Genomic DNA, 15974 nt, shown 5'->3' with positions numbered 1-15974 from the left:
CACAGAGATTTTGGAGCCCAGGAAAATAAAATCCGTTACTGCTTCCATTTCCCCCCCTTTATTTGCTATGAAGTGATGGGACCAAATGTCATGATCTTAATTTTTTGAATGTTGAGCTTTAAGCCAGCTATTTACTCTCCTCTTTCACCCTCAAGAGGCTCTTTAGTTCTTCTTTTCTTTCTGCCATTAAAGTGGTATCATCTGCATATCTGAGGTTGGTTATATTTCTCCCGGCAATCTTGATTCCAGCCTGTGATTCATACAGCACAGCATTTCACATGATGTACTCTGCACATAAGTTAAATAAACAGGGTGACAATAAACAGCCTTGTCTTACTCCTTTCCCAATTTTGAACCAGTCCTTTGTTCCAAGTAAGGTTCTAACTGTTGCTTCTTGACCTGCAAACAGGTTTCTCAGGAGACAGATAAGGTGGACTGATATTCTCATCTCTTGAAAAAATTTTCAGTTTGTTGTGATCCACACGATCAAAGGTTTTAGCATAGTCAACAAAGCAAGAAGTAGATGCTTTTCTAGAATTCTTTTTCTTCTATGATCAAATGAATGTTGGCAATTTGATCTCTGGTCCCCCTGCCTTTTCTAAATCCAACTTGTACATCTGAAAGTTCTCAGTTCATGTACTGCAGAAGCCTAGCTTGAAGGATTTTAAGCATAACCTCACTAGCATGTGAAATGAACACCAACTGTACAGTAGTTGGAACAATTTTTTGGCATTGCCTTTCTTTGGAATTGAAATGAAAACTGACCTTTTCCAGTCCTGTAGTCACTATTGAACTTTCCAAATTTGCTGACGTATTGAGTACAACACCTTAACAACATGCATCTTTTAGGATTTTAAATAGCTCAGCTGGAATTTGATCACCCACACTAGCTTTGTTTGTAGTAATGCTTCCTAAGACCCACTTGACTTCAGACTCCATGATGTCAGCTCTGCAAGTGACCACACCATTGTGGTTATCTGGGTCATTAAGACCTTTTTTGTATAGTTCTTCTGTGTATTCTTGCACCTCTTCTTAAACTCTTTTGCTTCTGTTAGGTCCTTACCATTTCTGTCCTTTATCATGCCCATCCTTGCATGAGATGTTCCCTTGATATCTCCAATTTTCTTGAAGAGCTCTCTAGTATTTCCCATTCTATTGTTTTCCTCTACTTCTTTTCACAATTCATTGAAGAAAGTTTTCTTATCTCTCCTTGCTATTCTCTGGAACTCTGCATTCAGTTGGGTATGTTTTCCCTTTCTTCCTTGCTTTTTGCTTCTGTTCTTTCCTCAGCTATGTGTAAAGCCTCCTCAGACAATCACTTTGCCTTCTTGAATTTCTTTTTCTTTGGGATGGTTTTGGTTACTGCCTCCTGTATAATGTTATGAACCTCCGTCCACAGTTCTTTGGGCACTCTGTCTACCAGATATAATTCCTTCACTCTATTCATCACCTCCACTGTATAATCATAAGGGATTTGATTTAGGTCATATCTGAATGACTTAGTCATTTTCCTTAGTTTTACTAATTAAAAAAATGATTCCCCAGTTGTGATGCCTGCTGACTTCTACAAAGCTGAAAAGATTAATTAAATATCAGCACCATGATAGGGATGAATACAGAAGCCTGTGTTCCAGGCAGGAACTAGAAACTGTAAAATAAGAATGAGGAAGTTTCTGGTTTGCAGCATGTGGTAAGTCCATTACAGAAGAAATCAAAGTGTGATTAGCAAACACCAAGTAGAACAAGGGATCCAGTCAAAGGAGCTTGACTCATGCCAGAGGCTCCAGGATGCAAGATAAAAGGTAAACAACTTTGCAGATGCCTGGCTTTCTTTTCCTTTTTCTTCACCCCCTACCCTCAAATCCAGGGGCAGAAATATTAATGATGTCTTGGCTAACCTTATAATTGCTCTATAATTGGCATCTATAAAAAGGCTCATTTTTTCTCTTGTTAAATCCGCTATGCTCTTCAAAATTTAATTGCCTTCCTCTTTCACATTATTATTAAATAGTTGATTTCATAATTTGCCTTTAAATTTAACAATCATTTACTATGTACTCACTACATGTTGACCACTGCTAAGTGTTCTAGGAGATAGAGAGATAAATAATATACCAAGAGTGGCACCCGTTCACTCATCTTCTTAATGTATATATTTTTGTGCACCTTCTCTGTTTCAGGTACTGCTCTCAATACTTTATATCAGAGCTGCAGCAGAAAGTAAAGGAGCCTCTAATCTTATGAAGTTTATGGTCTAGTGACATGAATGTGTCATTTAATGACCAGATCAAACAACTATACAAGTAAACATAGCACAACAAAGAGTATAAATAGTAAAGTAAGGTCCAAGTGTGGAATTATGAGATTGTGAAGAAGTGATCACATGTGGCTAGGATGGAAGCGGGGCACTGTTTAAACTGGCCTTAAAGAATGGGTAAGAGGAAGAGGTCAGTTAAGGAGCCTCCTGGTATGGACCGAGGATTGTAGTCCAGAAAGCATGGGCCCCATATGGGAAACAGTGGAGAGCCACCTTTGGTTGGCATCTTGGCATAGGCTGAAAGAAGTGGAAGACAGGACTGCAAAGATTGGGGGGGTGGGGCGGCAAACCATGGAAATCCTCAGGTGACTTTGGAAAAGTTAAGTAGCAGGACTGCAAAAGTTTGTAGAATGGTTTGGAAGATAGAAGAGAGAATGTTGGGTGGAAAAGAAGTACTTCTTAAACTTTCTTTTGGCCAATGAGCATTCCTTAATGAGACTTCATTGTTTGGATATTCATTGTTTGATTTTTCCTTTGTGCACATGGCTTTTGGCCTTTGTAGAAATAAATACAGATTTCATTATGTAGCTATAGAGTTATTTGTTAACAAACTTACATATCAGTATTTTTAATGGCTGAATACTACTCTTATAGACATGTGATATCTATATGTATATATATATATATATTATATATATATAGCTGTTATTGTTTTGTTGTTAAGTCATATCTGACTCTTTGCAACCCCATGGAATGTAGCCTGCCAGGCTCCTCTGTCCAAGGGATTTGCCAGGCAAGAATACTACAGTGGGTTGTCATTTCCTTCTCCAGGAGATCTTCCTGACCAAGGAATTAAACCTGTGTCTCCTGCATTGACAGGGAAATTCTTAACGGCTAAGCCACCAGTGAAGCCATATATATATATGGCTTTTAATCACATTTTTATATTCATTCATTGAATGACAAACCTAGACAGTATATTAAAAAGCAGAGACATCACTTTGCCAACAAAGGTCCATATAGTCAAAGCTATTTTAAAATAAATATTAGAAAAAAAACTAAGATCATGGCATCCAGCCTCATTGCTGCTACTGCTGCTGCTGCTGATGCTAAGTCACTTCAGTCGTGTCCGACTCTGTGTGACCCCATAGACGGAAGCCCACGAGGCTCCCCCACCCTGGGATTCTCCAGGCAAGAACACTGGAGTGGGTTGCCATTTCCTTCTCCAATGTGTGAAAGTGAAAAGTGAAAGTGAAGTCGCTCAGTCGTGTCCGACCCTTAGTGACCCCAGGGACTGCAGCCTACCAGGCTCCTCCATCCATGGGATTTTCTAGGCAAGAGTACTGGAGTGGCTTGCCATTGCCTTCTCCATCCAGCCTCATTACTTCATAGCAAATAGAAGGGGAAAATTGGAAGTAGTGACAGATTTCCCCTTCTTGGGCTCTAAATTCACTGCGGATGGTGACTGCAGCCATGAAATCAGAAGATGACTGCTTCTTAGCTGAAAAGCTATGACAAACATAGACAGTGTGTTGAAAAGCAGAGACATTACTCTGCGAACAAAGGTCTGTATAGTCAAGGCTATGGTCTTCCCAATGGTCATGTATGGTTATGAGAGCTGGACAGTAAAGAAGACAGAGCACCAAAGATTGATGCCTTCAAACTGTGGTGCAGGAGAAGACACCTGAGAGTCCCTTGGACAGCAAGGGGATCAAGCCAGTCAATCTTAAGGGAAATCAACCCTGAATACTCTTTGGAAGGACTGAGGCTGAAGCTGAAGCTCCAGTATTTTGGTCACCTGATGCAAACAGCCGACTCATTGGAAAAGTCCCTGATGCTGGGAAAGATTGAGGGCAGAAGGAGAAGAGGGCATCAGAGGATGAGATGGCTGGATGGCATCAACAATGCAATGGACATGAACTTGGGTAAACTTCAGGAGATGGTGGGGGACAGGAAACCCTGGTGTGCTGTAGTCTATGGGGTCGCAAAGAGTTGAACATGACTGGGTGACAGAACAACAATCCTAAAATGTATGAGTTGATATCTCATTGTGGTTTTCATTTGCATTTCCCTATGATTTGTGATGTTGAGCACCTTTTCATATACCTATTGGCCACGTAAATGTCTTCCCCAGAAAAATATCTCTTCAGTTTCTTTGTCCATTTTTTTAACTGGATCATTTCCCTTTTGCTATTGAGTTGTATAACTTCTTCAGATATATGGAATAATAACTCTTATTTAGATACATACTTTGCAAATATTTTCTCCCATTCTATAGGTTGTCTAATTTATTGATTGTTTCCTTTGCAGTACAGAAGATCTTTAGTTTGTCTATTTTAACTTTTCTTTGCCTATGTTTTTGGTGTGGTATCCAAGAAATCATTGCCAAAACTAATTTCAAGGATCTTTTCTCCTATGTCCTCTTCTAGTTTTACACTTTCAGGTCTTAACATTTAAGTGTTTGGTCCCAAATAGCCATAGAAATTCTAAGCAAGAACAAAGCTGAAGACATAAAACTTTCTGATTTCAAACTATATTACACAGCTGCTGCTGCTGCTGCTAAGTCACTTCAGTTGTGTCCGACTCTGTGTGACCCCATAGACGGCAGCCCATCAGGCTCCCCCATCCCTGGGATTCTCCAGGCAAGAAATCAAAATAGTATGGTACTAACTGATGCTGGGAAAGATTGAGGGCAGGAGGAGAAGGGGCTAACAGAGGATGAGATGGTTGGATGGCATCACCGACTCAAGGAACATGGGTTTGGGTGGACTCCAGGAGTTGGTGATGGACAGGGAGGCCTGGCGTGCTGCGGTTCATGGGGTCGCAAAGAGTCGGACATGACTGAGTGACTGAACTGAACTGAACATAAAAACGGGAGCATAGATCAGTGGAACAGAACAGCTAGCTCAGACATAACCAATGCATGTTTAGTCAATTAATTTTTGACAAAGGCACCAAGAACATACAATGGATGAAGGGTAATCTAGTCAATAAATCGTGTAGGGAAAAACGCATAACCACATGCCCCAAAATGAAAGTCATTCTTTTGCTGTGTTTTACATATTCAGCCAATAACTATTGTGCATGTGCTCTGTGCATGGTGTTTTTAAAGTACTAACAGCGATAGAGATTATATTATCTGAGCCCTGGGTGAATTGATAGTCCCCAAGGCCCACTTAGTTCATGCTTCCATTGAAAATTCACAGGATGTGCTGTAAGAACTGAGCTGTCTGTCTTCCACTTTGATCATTCCAGTGCCCAACCTCATCCATATACTTCATCTTTATCTCTGAAGAAATACGTTCATTTGATTTTGACATTTTGGAATTTGGTCCAGGTTGTTGGGTCACAACCAGTCAAGGGCTTGATAAAAAATAAGAAAACATTTGAAAAAGCCTGAGTTAGTGTTGATTAGTCATAGAAAGTTGTTCCCTATGTCTCAGGAGATCCAGGGCTGCTCAAATAGTCCTTCATGGAAAAAGTTACCCTGAAACAAAGGCTGGAAGGAGAAAGACAAATCATAGAGTGGAAGCAAAATATCAGAATATCAGGAAGTCACCCTGAGGTAGATCTTTGAAGGGGTTAAATGAGGTCAGCTTGGTGGGTGGGCAGAAGGCATTACAGGACCAACCATGTGATTTGGGGTTGGATGAAGAACTGGACCAGTCTGCTCTCCAATCTAATCTTGTGGTTACAATTCATTTCTTTTGGTTTCATAAGGTTTTTCTCAACCACCTCCACTATTAGTAAAGAACTTCTCTGGAACTGGGAAATAGAAATGGTAAACACTTATTTTGTATCAGGACCATTTGGTGAGATCTACTATTTGCAATCCTTCCTTAACTGTTAATGTCATGGGCATGCCAGCCCACAAAGCCTTGTTCTGTGCCATGTTTGCCTTATGTAACCAGTCGAGGTATTTGAGTAAAAGGGAAATATTTAGAAGTAGTTAAAGAAAAGTGATAACTTGCCTTTTTCCCCTTAATGGTATTCAGATTATGATTAATTTCCCAGAATCTTTTACCATGGTAGTAGCTGAAAGGTCCAAGACTATATAAACCAGACTTAAAAAGTAAATTGGACATGAAAATTCTTTTATGCATGCAGTTGCCTAGGTTCTGAGAAAGAGGCAATATGAAACACCTTGTAAGTATATTTTCTGGTTTTGAATATAGGTAACTATGTTTTCAGAGCCAGAATAGCCTGGGAGTAGTTCCTTTTTCCCATCAACTCTTTAAATTAACCCTAAATAGAACTTCCAAATATTAACTTGGCACATAACCTCCCTGTTGATAAGCCTCTCTTTTTTTAGAACATCAGAAAATGGGTCTTTCCCAAAAGAATTAATAGCTAGTTTCTTAAAAGGTCAGCTGTCTTTGGGGATTGAGTACATATTCATATTTTAGGGTCTTTTCTTAAGATTCAGCTTATTTATAAATTTCTGACAAAGTTTCAGGTGTATTTAACACATGGCACTAATTCTAAGAATCATTTAATAGAATATTATTGCTGTCTGCATTACATGTTTTTCCTTGGTTAACCTCATTGCATTGTGGTTATTATTCAGAGAGTAACTGTTGTCTTCTTCTTTGAAGATGTATCTCACATTCGTGGTGTCATCACATGCAGAATACTGCATAGGACATTGTGGGGAAGGGGAGGAGGGGGTTTCCTGTCGATTTCGGCTTAAGTTGTAAGTGTTCTTGCGCAGAGTGAGGCTTGAGCTGTGAGGTGTAGGGAAAGATTCTCTGCTACATTTATCTTAGCCTGTTCCTGCCCTTCTAATTCTCTTTCACTTACTTTCTGGTGTCTGAAATGCCTCCAATAGGTTAGGCAGGTCACACCTAGAGCAAGCGATTCACTGCAAATATCTCAAGAACTACTCAAGCTTGAGTAAAATCTATTTCAAAATAAGGTGTAAACAAGTGATGCATAATCTTTTATGCTCAGGCAAGGTGGAAGAAACTGGAGGAGAGGAAATTGGAAGGATATCAGATTCCAGAGGGGACAGAGAAGGGGTCCCCACTGGTTGGGAAGAAAGAAGGAGGTACAGAAAGGAAGACGGGGGACCTGAATTATCACTTATTTTACAACTTGACTTAAGATGCCCTGCACTACGTGCAGATCAAGTGCTTGGTCAGGTTGCCTAGTCTTTAGCCCAGTGATTGATAGTAGAGCAAAACAAATGGTATCTTTGAGTGAACGATAAAGCTTTCCTTCTTGAGTAGCCAGTACATCTCATATCAAACACATGAAATGACAGTCTCCTGATACATTTGGGGCCTCTAGGGCAAGAGACACTATGAAAGTTACAGATCTTTTAAGAAGGCTCCAACCCTGGGGTTCCTCTGAGCCCCAGGCCCTGGGCTCATCTGAGGCTAAGGGAGCCAGCCCTGTATACTGACATTTGTTTCCATTTCAGATTGTGCCTTCAATCCTCGTGGTCCTCTTCCTAGCTCCATCTCTGGCCCTGATGGTAAGTGAGAGTGGAGAGAGTTCAACCTGTTTGGTCCTCCTGAAGCAGAAGTACTTCAAAGGTGATAATCTGGGGTGCTGTGTTGTGCTTAGTCACTCGGTCATGTCTGACTCTTCGCAACCCCATGGACTGTAGCCCACCAGGCTCCGCTGTCCATAGGGATTCTCAAGGCGAGAATACTGGAGAGGGTTGCCAGGCCCTCCTCCAAGGGATCTTCCCAACCCAGGGATTGAACCCAGATGTCCTGCATTGCAGGTAGATTCTTTACCATCTGAGCCACCAGGGAATCTGGGGTGGCCTCCGTCAAATTTCTTGTGAGGACCCCTTTATACCTGTGAGAGATGGGCAATGCAGGAACTCTGGACTTAGGACTGTTGTCCTTGCTGCCTTCTCTTCTCCAGAACATCAGTGACAACCATCCTCTGGATGGATCTGTTGGGACCCAGAGCATCCATGTCAATGCCTTTCGAGGTATGGTCAGCATCCGAGACAACAATGTTTTGAGTGAATGGGATGGAGTCTTGGACTACGAGAATGTAAGATGTAGAACACTTTCATTACAATGCCAAAGAAAGCCTTGCCTGATCCAAAATTTAGCCTCCTGCTTTTCCAGAGAGAAGAGAACCCTGTCTACACAGGCCTTCTCTAAGTTTAGGATCTTGAGGGAATACATCTCTCTTGGTAAGGAACCAGCTTTCATGCATTTGCAGTGACTTCTTTTTGAGCCAGCGACCATAGGAAGAGCTTCTGAGATCTCTAGGGATCCAGCACCCCTTTGTGTTCCTCTCCTGTGTTGACTTCACAGGGCTCCTGAAGGCCTCTGAAATAAGAGAGCTACTTTAAGAATCCTGATGTCCTCCAACTTGTATGTGCCATTGAGGTTCTTTGGTCTTGCTCTCAGATTTTAATCAGTTTACTTCCAAAGCAGGAAAATAATTTACTTTCACTTTTAGAAATCTTGCTGCCACTTGCCCATGTGGTCAGGGATGGTGAGGCATGACCTGGAAGAAAGAGGCAGGATTGGGAAGTGAGGCTCCATGATAGAAAAGTTACATGACCAGAGACACGACGCAACCGGAGACAGGACGCAACCGGAGACACGACGCAACCAGAGACACGATGCAGCTTTTGTGTGCTTCGGTTTCCTAATCTGCAAAGGACAATCAACGGCTGCCTTTCCTACTGGAAAGGATTCAGAGGATTAAGTGAAGGAAAAGACCACACCCCTACTCCCTGGATGAGCCTCTGCCATCCAGCCCCTGCTGTTTGGAAACCCCGCTCCTACTTTCCCCGCTCAGGACAGAATCCACAAACACAGGCTTTCTCTCTGCTCTGCCTGGACCTCCCCAAACTCTGTCCTCCCCAAACTCTGTCCTCCCCAAACTCTGTCCTCCCCGTTCTTCACCTGACTCACTCCTGGTTTCCTGGAGGACACAGCTCCCAAGTCTTCTTACAGGACATGCAGACCAGGGATTTCTAACTCTGTTTTAAGCCATAAAGACTTTTGTTCCAACAAAGATTTTGCAAAATTCCACCTGATGGAACAGAAGTCAGAACTCTGGCAGGTGAGGGAGATGGGCTCAGTGTCAGACTCAGCTGGAGAACCGTTGCTTTACTCCAAAGCTCAGAGAGGCTGAAGGTCAGGTCCAAGGCTACATTGGGGCAGTCAGTGACAGACCGAGGGCCAGGATCTGACTCTAGAGGTCTAAGCCCAGGCTCCTCCTCACCTTGTAAACCCAGAAGGGACACTAATTCACACACTGGCTTCGCAAGCAGGCGGTATCTGTTTCATCCATTCATGACATCCCCCTGGAGAGAGTCTACTTTTCCTGCTTTACAGATGGGAAAGCTGAGGGTCATGGAGGCGGCTGAGGACCATGAACAGCACTGTCACTGCGGCCGACCCCCCGTCCCTCCAGTCCCCACAGTCTGTTAGTGGTATGCAGAGGGCCCCAGGGGCCCTTTTTGATGCCTGCAGCAGGGCCCCATGTGCAAGGCCAGTCCTGTGGCTGGCACTTCGCTGTGGTGCCCAGGGCCTGCTCTGCCAGGATGCTCCACACCACAGTCTGAAGGACAGCTACGTGCAGCTCTGATGACAAGTAGGAGGCCCCCGTATTGTGACTAAATGAATGACGGGGCTCTACTGTGTTGCTTTAAGGCCCTCTTGGCAGCTAAGTTGTTTAGCAAGATGGCCTGTGTCCTGGCCAAGATGGATGAAGCTGTCTTCCCAACTTTGGATGACATTGTTAAGGCCCTGGACCACCAGGTAAGTGAGATCAGCTCACTGAAGTCCCCTCCTAGTTTGGCGTTTTCCAACTCTACGTTCTGACCTCCTAAGATGATGCTGTACATGCTGGGGAATTCAGTTCATGCTTGATCTTAATGCCCATTGGAATTCCATCATCGTGCAAAGGACTCCAAGTCCAATCCATGGCCTATTTAAGTCACATCACATTAATGAAAATGAACCACTGCATTCCATGCAATGACATAATTTTGATGTATTCCAAAAGGGTGTGAACTACACATTAGTGAACATAAATATTAAAGTGAAATACTAGAGTATTTTCATTCTCATGCCTCCTCTCCTCCCCTGCAGACCCTTTAAGCTCATACACACATATTATCTTTAGTTGAAAATGAGTTTAGGACTCCTGAAACTCTCTTCCTGTCTCTTAAATGACAAGGGTTGTCAGATAAATTAAAAATCAGCAGGAAGCCCTTGGGAAGTCATTGAAATCTGGCGTCATTTTGCTTAAATAACCAACCCAGCACATTTGGGCCATGTCCCTAATGTCCACGGCAGGAGGACTGCTGATTCCTGGGGAAGAAAATGCCTTTGGATCACATAAAAATAAAATAATTTATCACTTTTTAAAAAGAGAGGTAGAAAGTATTCCCCTCATCTGATTTATGACAAGTAAAAAGCATAATATAAATGAAGACCATAACTTAAAACTTATTGTATATCATTATTCAGTTCAGTTTCAGTTCAGTCGCTCAGTTGTGTCCGACTCTCCGCGACCCCATGAATCATTATTAGAAGTGAGAATAGCACTGGAGTCTGGAAGAGCTGAGAATTCAAGGGTGAAAGGAGTACAAATTGAGTGACAGGGACACACAGACTTTTCTGGAGTAATTTTGCCACCTTGTGGTCAGATAGAATATTGCTATTAGAGAGGAAACTCAAGGGCAAGTGCAGGTTCAAGGCTATTTTTGTACATCTAGTGGCCCCATGCACTGGAATAGGTTTCTCACTCTTCCTCCTTGCTGCGCCACCTCTACCTGCTGTCTCACCCTTTTGAAATGTCACATCTTCCAGACTTCAAAGCATTATCCATCTACTCACGGCCTGACCTACACTGTTTTACCCAGCCGGATCAAGAACTTAGCCCAGTTCGGAGCACCCATCAAGGACATGTGCCGAGCGGTCCCCACTTATTTTGCCCAACAGCAAAAAGAAGGTACATGAATAACTTACTTAGAAACTCAAGACCACAGGTGAGGCAAGAGGTGTGGAATGGTTTTTAGGTCCTTGACAAATTCTAATGACACGTTTCAGGTCTATTCCATTTCTTTGCAATTGGGTATAGAAATAATGGGGCCTGAGATGTATTTCCCCCTGGTGGTAGAGGTGACTCTTGATTACTGAGAATAGGAAGCGGAGTGAACTTAGCTTTACCAAATGGTTGAGGACAGTCATTTCACCACTGAGAACTGATGGCCGGTGGATACTCTCAGCTGACCCAAAGTTTCAGCCTCCCCTCCCTTCCCCCACCCCAGTAGCACAGTGCCTGGAATCCCCCACTGGAGGCCCATTGCTCTGGAGAACCTCTGTCCTCCTTTCTCAGGCTGCCCAGATGCTGCAAAGCAGGACTCTAACAGTTACAGACCACACTTTGGGAAAGAAATGTCTTAGTGGCTGGCATCCCTGGTGGGGAGACAGTGGGATCAGTGTCTACCAGTTTGGGAAGTTACCAGATAAGAATAGAACCTCCCTGGTACTCCAAATAGAGTCAATAACCACTTCCCATTACATTGTTGTCTGTCAACTACATCTGAGTATAAACCAACCCAGTGAACAAGGCTTCTTCATAACGAGAACTTCCAGCAGCAAAACAAATAGAACTTGAGAGGCTGGGGGGCTAAAGAGGATGATTAAAGATCAATAAAAGAAATAGAAAAAAAGAATGTGGGACCTGTGATTGCAGCATTGATAAGATCTTCCATTTTGTTCCCAAGTCTCTGGCTAGTAAAGTTGCCCTGAGCATCACACTTCATCTAGGTGCAACTCATAATATATCCACTCTACTTTAGAAGAGCGATTAAGTGATCTTTTAAATAAAATGCTGCTCTTTCTTTTTAAAGGTAATGCACTGGCTATTGACCCAGATTCCTGTTTTGAAATCCAACTCCTGTCCTTCCTGGGACTCTCCATCTGTGGGGAGATACCTAGGCTCTGAACCTCCAGGTCGGCCACGTGGAGAGCAGACCTGTCTGGATGGGGCCACTGACCTGATCCCAGAGCTCAGCGACCCAGCCCACCTCTGCCAATGGAAAGCTACTCATTTCAGGCCTGATTACCCCTATCTTTTGACCCAAGATCCAGCTCTGTGACCTAGAAACTGAATACACTTTCTCGCTATTCTATTGGCTTAGAACAATAAAGTTTCTTGCCTCCCTGATCTAACATATGAGCACTGCCTGCCTGCACTGTCCTCTCTAGAGTTACTGGACTCCCATCCACATGCTGTCCATACCATCACACACAAACAAGGCACAAAGGAGAACATGCCTCTCCTGGAAGGTCTCATTTCTAAGGGCCTCTCTTTGGTGTGTCCCTTGAAGAATTCCTGAAGAATCTGGAACACAAACAAAGAAAGAACAAAAAGACACCAGCCACAGCCTGACTTAAGCTTTCAGGTCTGAGGTCACATCTCCATCTCCTGCAAATTGATGCTGTTCACTGTGGCCCAGCCTGTACAGTGAAAATCCCTGAGAGAGAGTTAACTGCATGAACAACACCTCTCAGACCTCTCTTTGGAACCAGTCTAAACCCCTTCATGGGAATCCCTGGGCATTTCTCTCTGTTACAAATGAACAAGGGACCTGGCCTCTTTACCCTGGTTCTTTAACTGTCCATCTCGAAAGCTGGGAAGGACACAGAATCAGCCCCACCCACAGCACCCAGAACATCCCTGACCTGCCTAAACCAGAATAAATAAGGAAAGAGTGCTGGAAATACAGACATAGACATCCACTGAAAGTCATGCTGGAGTTTGGAGTAAATGGGACAGGACTGGAATGGGAGGGGTGGGGAGTGCTGAACCGCACACGCGAGTGGAGTAGGACTGGAGTGAATTTCAGCACTGATTTGCCAGAGGCAGAGCTGAGCTCCAGCTCTGCATAGTCATGATGTGATGTGATATGACTTACAGTTATGAACGGAAAGGTGATTGTATGGGAAAGGCCCAGAATAAACCTCTGCTGCTACTGCTGCTAAGTCACCTCAGTCGTGTCCGATTCTGTGTGACCCCATAGACGGAAGCCCACCAGGCTCCCCCATCCCTGGGATTCTCTAGGCAAGAACACTGGAGTGGGTTGCCATTTCCTTCTCCAATGCATGAAAGTGAAAAGTGAAAGTGAAGTCGCTCAGTCGTGTCTGACCCCTAGCAACCCCATGGACTTCAGCCTACCAGGCTCCCCCATCCATGGGATTTTCCAGGCACTAGTACTGGAGTGGCTTGCCATTGCCTCCTCTGGGTTTAAATAAGGTATGGCTGGGTCGGCCAGGGTCTCTGAAACTATGCATTTGGTCACAAGCATCTTGTCAAGGATAAGGCTGGTGGAGATAGGTGCACAGAGCATCCAGGCTGGAAGAATCAGACAGATGTGACAGATTAAGTCTTGGTCAACCAAAGGCCCACAAAGCATGGTCTTGCCCTCAAGGCTTGACCTAGGGACTATAAAGAAAGCTGAGCACTGAGGCAGACGCGAGAGACGCCCGGCTCCCGGCGGCGCAGACGCGAGAGACGCCCGGCTGCCGGCGGCGCAGACGCGAGAGACGCCCGGCTCCCGGCTGCCGGCGGCGCAGACGCGAGAGACGCCCGGCGCCCGGCTGCCGGCCGCGCAGACGCGAGAGACGCCCGGCGCCCGGCTGCCGGCGGCGCAGACGCGAGAGACGCCCGGCGCCCGGCTGCCGGCGGCGCAGACGCGAGAGACGCCCGGCGCCCGGCTCCCGGCGGCGCAGACGCGAGAGACGCCCGGCTCCCGGCGCAACCGACCACGTGCAGAATCGTGGCTGAGAGGAGCTGCCCCGCACCCAGGGTTAGGGCGGTGGCCGAGAGGAGCTGTACCACGTCCAGGAGGCGGTGGCTGCTTGGGCACCGGAGGGCCGAGAGGAGCTGATCCACATTCAAAGCAGGAGGGGCGGCCTTGAGGAGATACCCCTCGTCCGAGGTAAGGTACAGCGGCTGCGCCTTGCTGGAGCAGCTGGGAAGAGGTACTCCACGATCAAGTGGAATATAAGAATCCAGTGTTCTGGGGAGGAAGGAACAAGATGGCGGAGGGATAAGACGGCGAGACCACTTTCTTCCCCACAAATTCATCAAAAGAACATTTGAATGCGGAGTAAAGTCCACAAAACAACTTCTGAATACTGGCAGAGGACATCAGGCTCCCAGAAAAGCAGCCATTGTCTTCTAAAGGAAAGAGAAGAAATCAAGCTCCACCCACCAGAACGCTGACACATGCCTCCCTAACCAGGGAACCAGGACAAGTCACCCGTCCAACCCCACACACAGCGAAGAAACTACATAATAAAGAGAACTCCACAAACTGCAAGAAGAGGGAAAGGCCACCCCAAGCAAAGCAATATAAGCAAGATGAAGAGGCAGAGAAATACCCAGCAAGTAAAGGAACAAGATAATTGCCCACCAACACAAACAAAAGAAGAAGATATAGGGAATTTACCTGATAAAGAATTTCAAATTTTGATGGTGAAAATGATTCAAAATCTTGAAAGCAAAATGGAGTTACAGATAAATAACCTGGAGAAAAGGATTGAGAAGATGGAAGAAAGATTTAATAAGGACTTAGAAGAAATAAAAAAGAATCAATATACAATGAATAATGCAATAGATGAGATCAGAAACACTCTGGAGGGAACAAACAATAGAATAACAGAGGCAGAAGACAGGATTAGCGAACTAGAAGATAAAATTGTAGAAATAAATGAAACAGAGAGGAAAAAAGAAAAACGAATTAAAAGAAATGAGGACAATATTAGAGACCTCTGGGACAATGTTAAACGCTCCAACATTCGAATCATAGGAGTCCCAGAAGAAGAAGACAAAAAGAAAGACCATGAGAGAATACTTGAGGAGATAATAGTTGAAAACTTCCCTAAAATAGGGAAAGAAATAATCACCCAAGTCCAAGAAACCCAGAGAGTCCCCAACAGGATAAACCCAAGGCGAAATACTCCAAGACACATATTAATCAAATTAACAAAGATCAAACACAAAGAACAAATATTAAAAGCAGCAAGGGAAAAGCAGCAAATAACACATAAGGGGATTCCCATAAGGATAACAGCTGATCTTTCAACAGAAACTCTTCAGGCCAGAAGGGAGTGGCAAGACATACTTAAAGTGATGAAGGAAAATACCCTACAGCCCAGATTACTATACCCAGCAAGGATCTCATTCAAATATGAAGGAGAAATCAAAAGCTTTACAGACAAGCAAAAGCTGAGGGAATTCAGCATCACCAAACCAGCTCTCCAACAAATGCTAAAGGATCTTCTATAGACAGGAAACACAGAAAGAGTGTATAAACTTGAACCCAAAGCAATAAAGAAAATGGCTACGGGATCGTACTTATCAATAATTACCTTAAACGTAAATGGGTTGAAATTTTCAAAAAGGCTAGGAAACAATTCTCATAGCCATCAATAGTTCAGTGTTGAGTTCATGAATAGTTTTTAAAGTTTGGACAAACTGTAGTATTTGCTATTTGAATTACTATTTGTAATTGGCATATTCCGATGTAACATTGGTCTTCATTTCCAACTTAAAATGCCTAAAAATGCCTAACAGATTTTTAGATTTGTGAATTTTAGTTGAAATGTATTTTACGATGTTACTAAACCTGCAGAAATATTGAAATATTTCAGAGAACTTATTCACTGTACATTTAATTTATTTTATTTATAAAAGTTATGAACTGTAGAAAGTTTTA

General features: G+C 43.8%; 1 protein-coding gene across 1 annotated transcript; it reads left to right on the top strand.

Moving 5' to 3' along the window:
* The first annotated feature begins 6391 nt into the window (after positions 1 to 6391).
* On the top strand, positions 6392 to 12343 carry LOC129539926 (gastrokine-3-like). The gene is made up of 6 exons (XM_055401003.2): positions 6392 to 6403; positions 7680 to 7733; positions 8135 to 8269; positions 9892 to 9999; positions 11056 to 11197; positions 12102 to 12343. Exons 1-6 carry the CDS (start codon positions 6392 to 6394, stop codon positions 12194 to 12196), a joined length of 546 nt encoding a protein of 181 aa, XP_055256978.1. The 3' UTR covers positions 12197 to 12343.
* Positions 12344 to 15974: the final 3631 nt, after the last annotated feature.

The sequence above is a fragment of the Moschus berezovskii genome, chromosome 11 (genome assembly GCF_049115385.1).
Source record: "Moschus berezovskii isolate FMDL1 chromosome 11, NW_MosBer_1.0, whole genome shotgun sequence".
NCBI classification, from domain to species: Eukaryota; Metazoa; Chordata; class Mammalia; order Artiodactyla; family Moschidae; genus Moschus; species Moschus berezovskii.
This window is presented reverse-complemented; position numbering and strand designations above follow the sequence as displayed.

Coding starts and splice junctions, on each gene's coding strand:
- LOC129539926 (XM_055401003.2), top strand. Junction 7,734..8,134: donor CTCCATCTCTGGCCCTGATG/GTAAGTGAGAGT, acceptor TCTCTTCTCCAG/AACATCAGTGACAACCATCC. Junction 11,198..12,101: donor TGCCCAACAGCAAAAAGAAG/GTACATGAATAA, acceptor TTCTTTTTAAAG/GTAATGCACTGGCTATTGAC.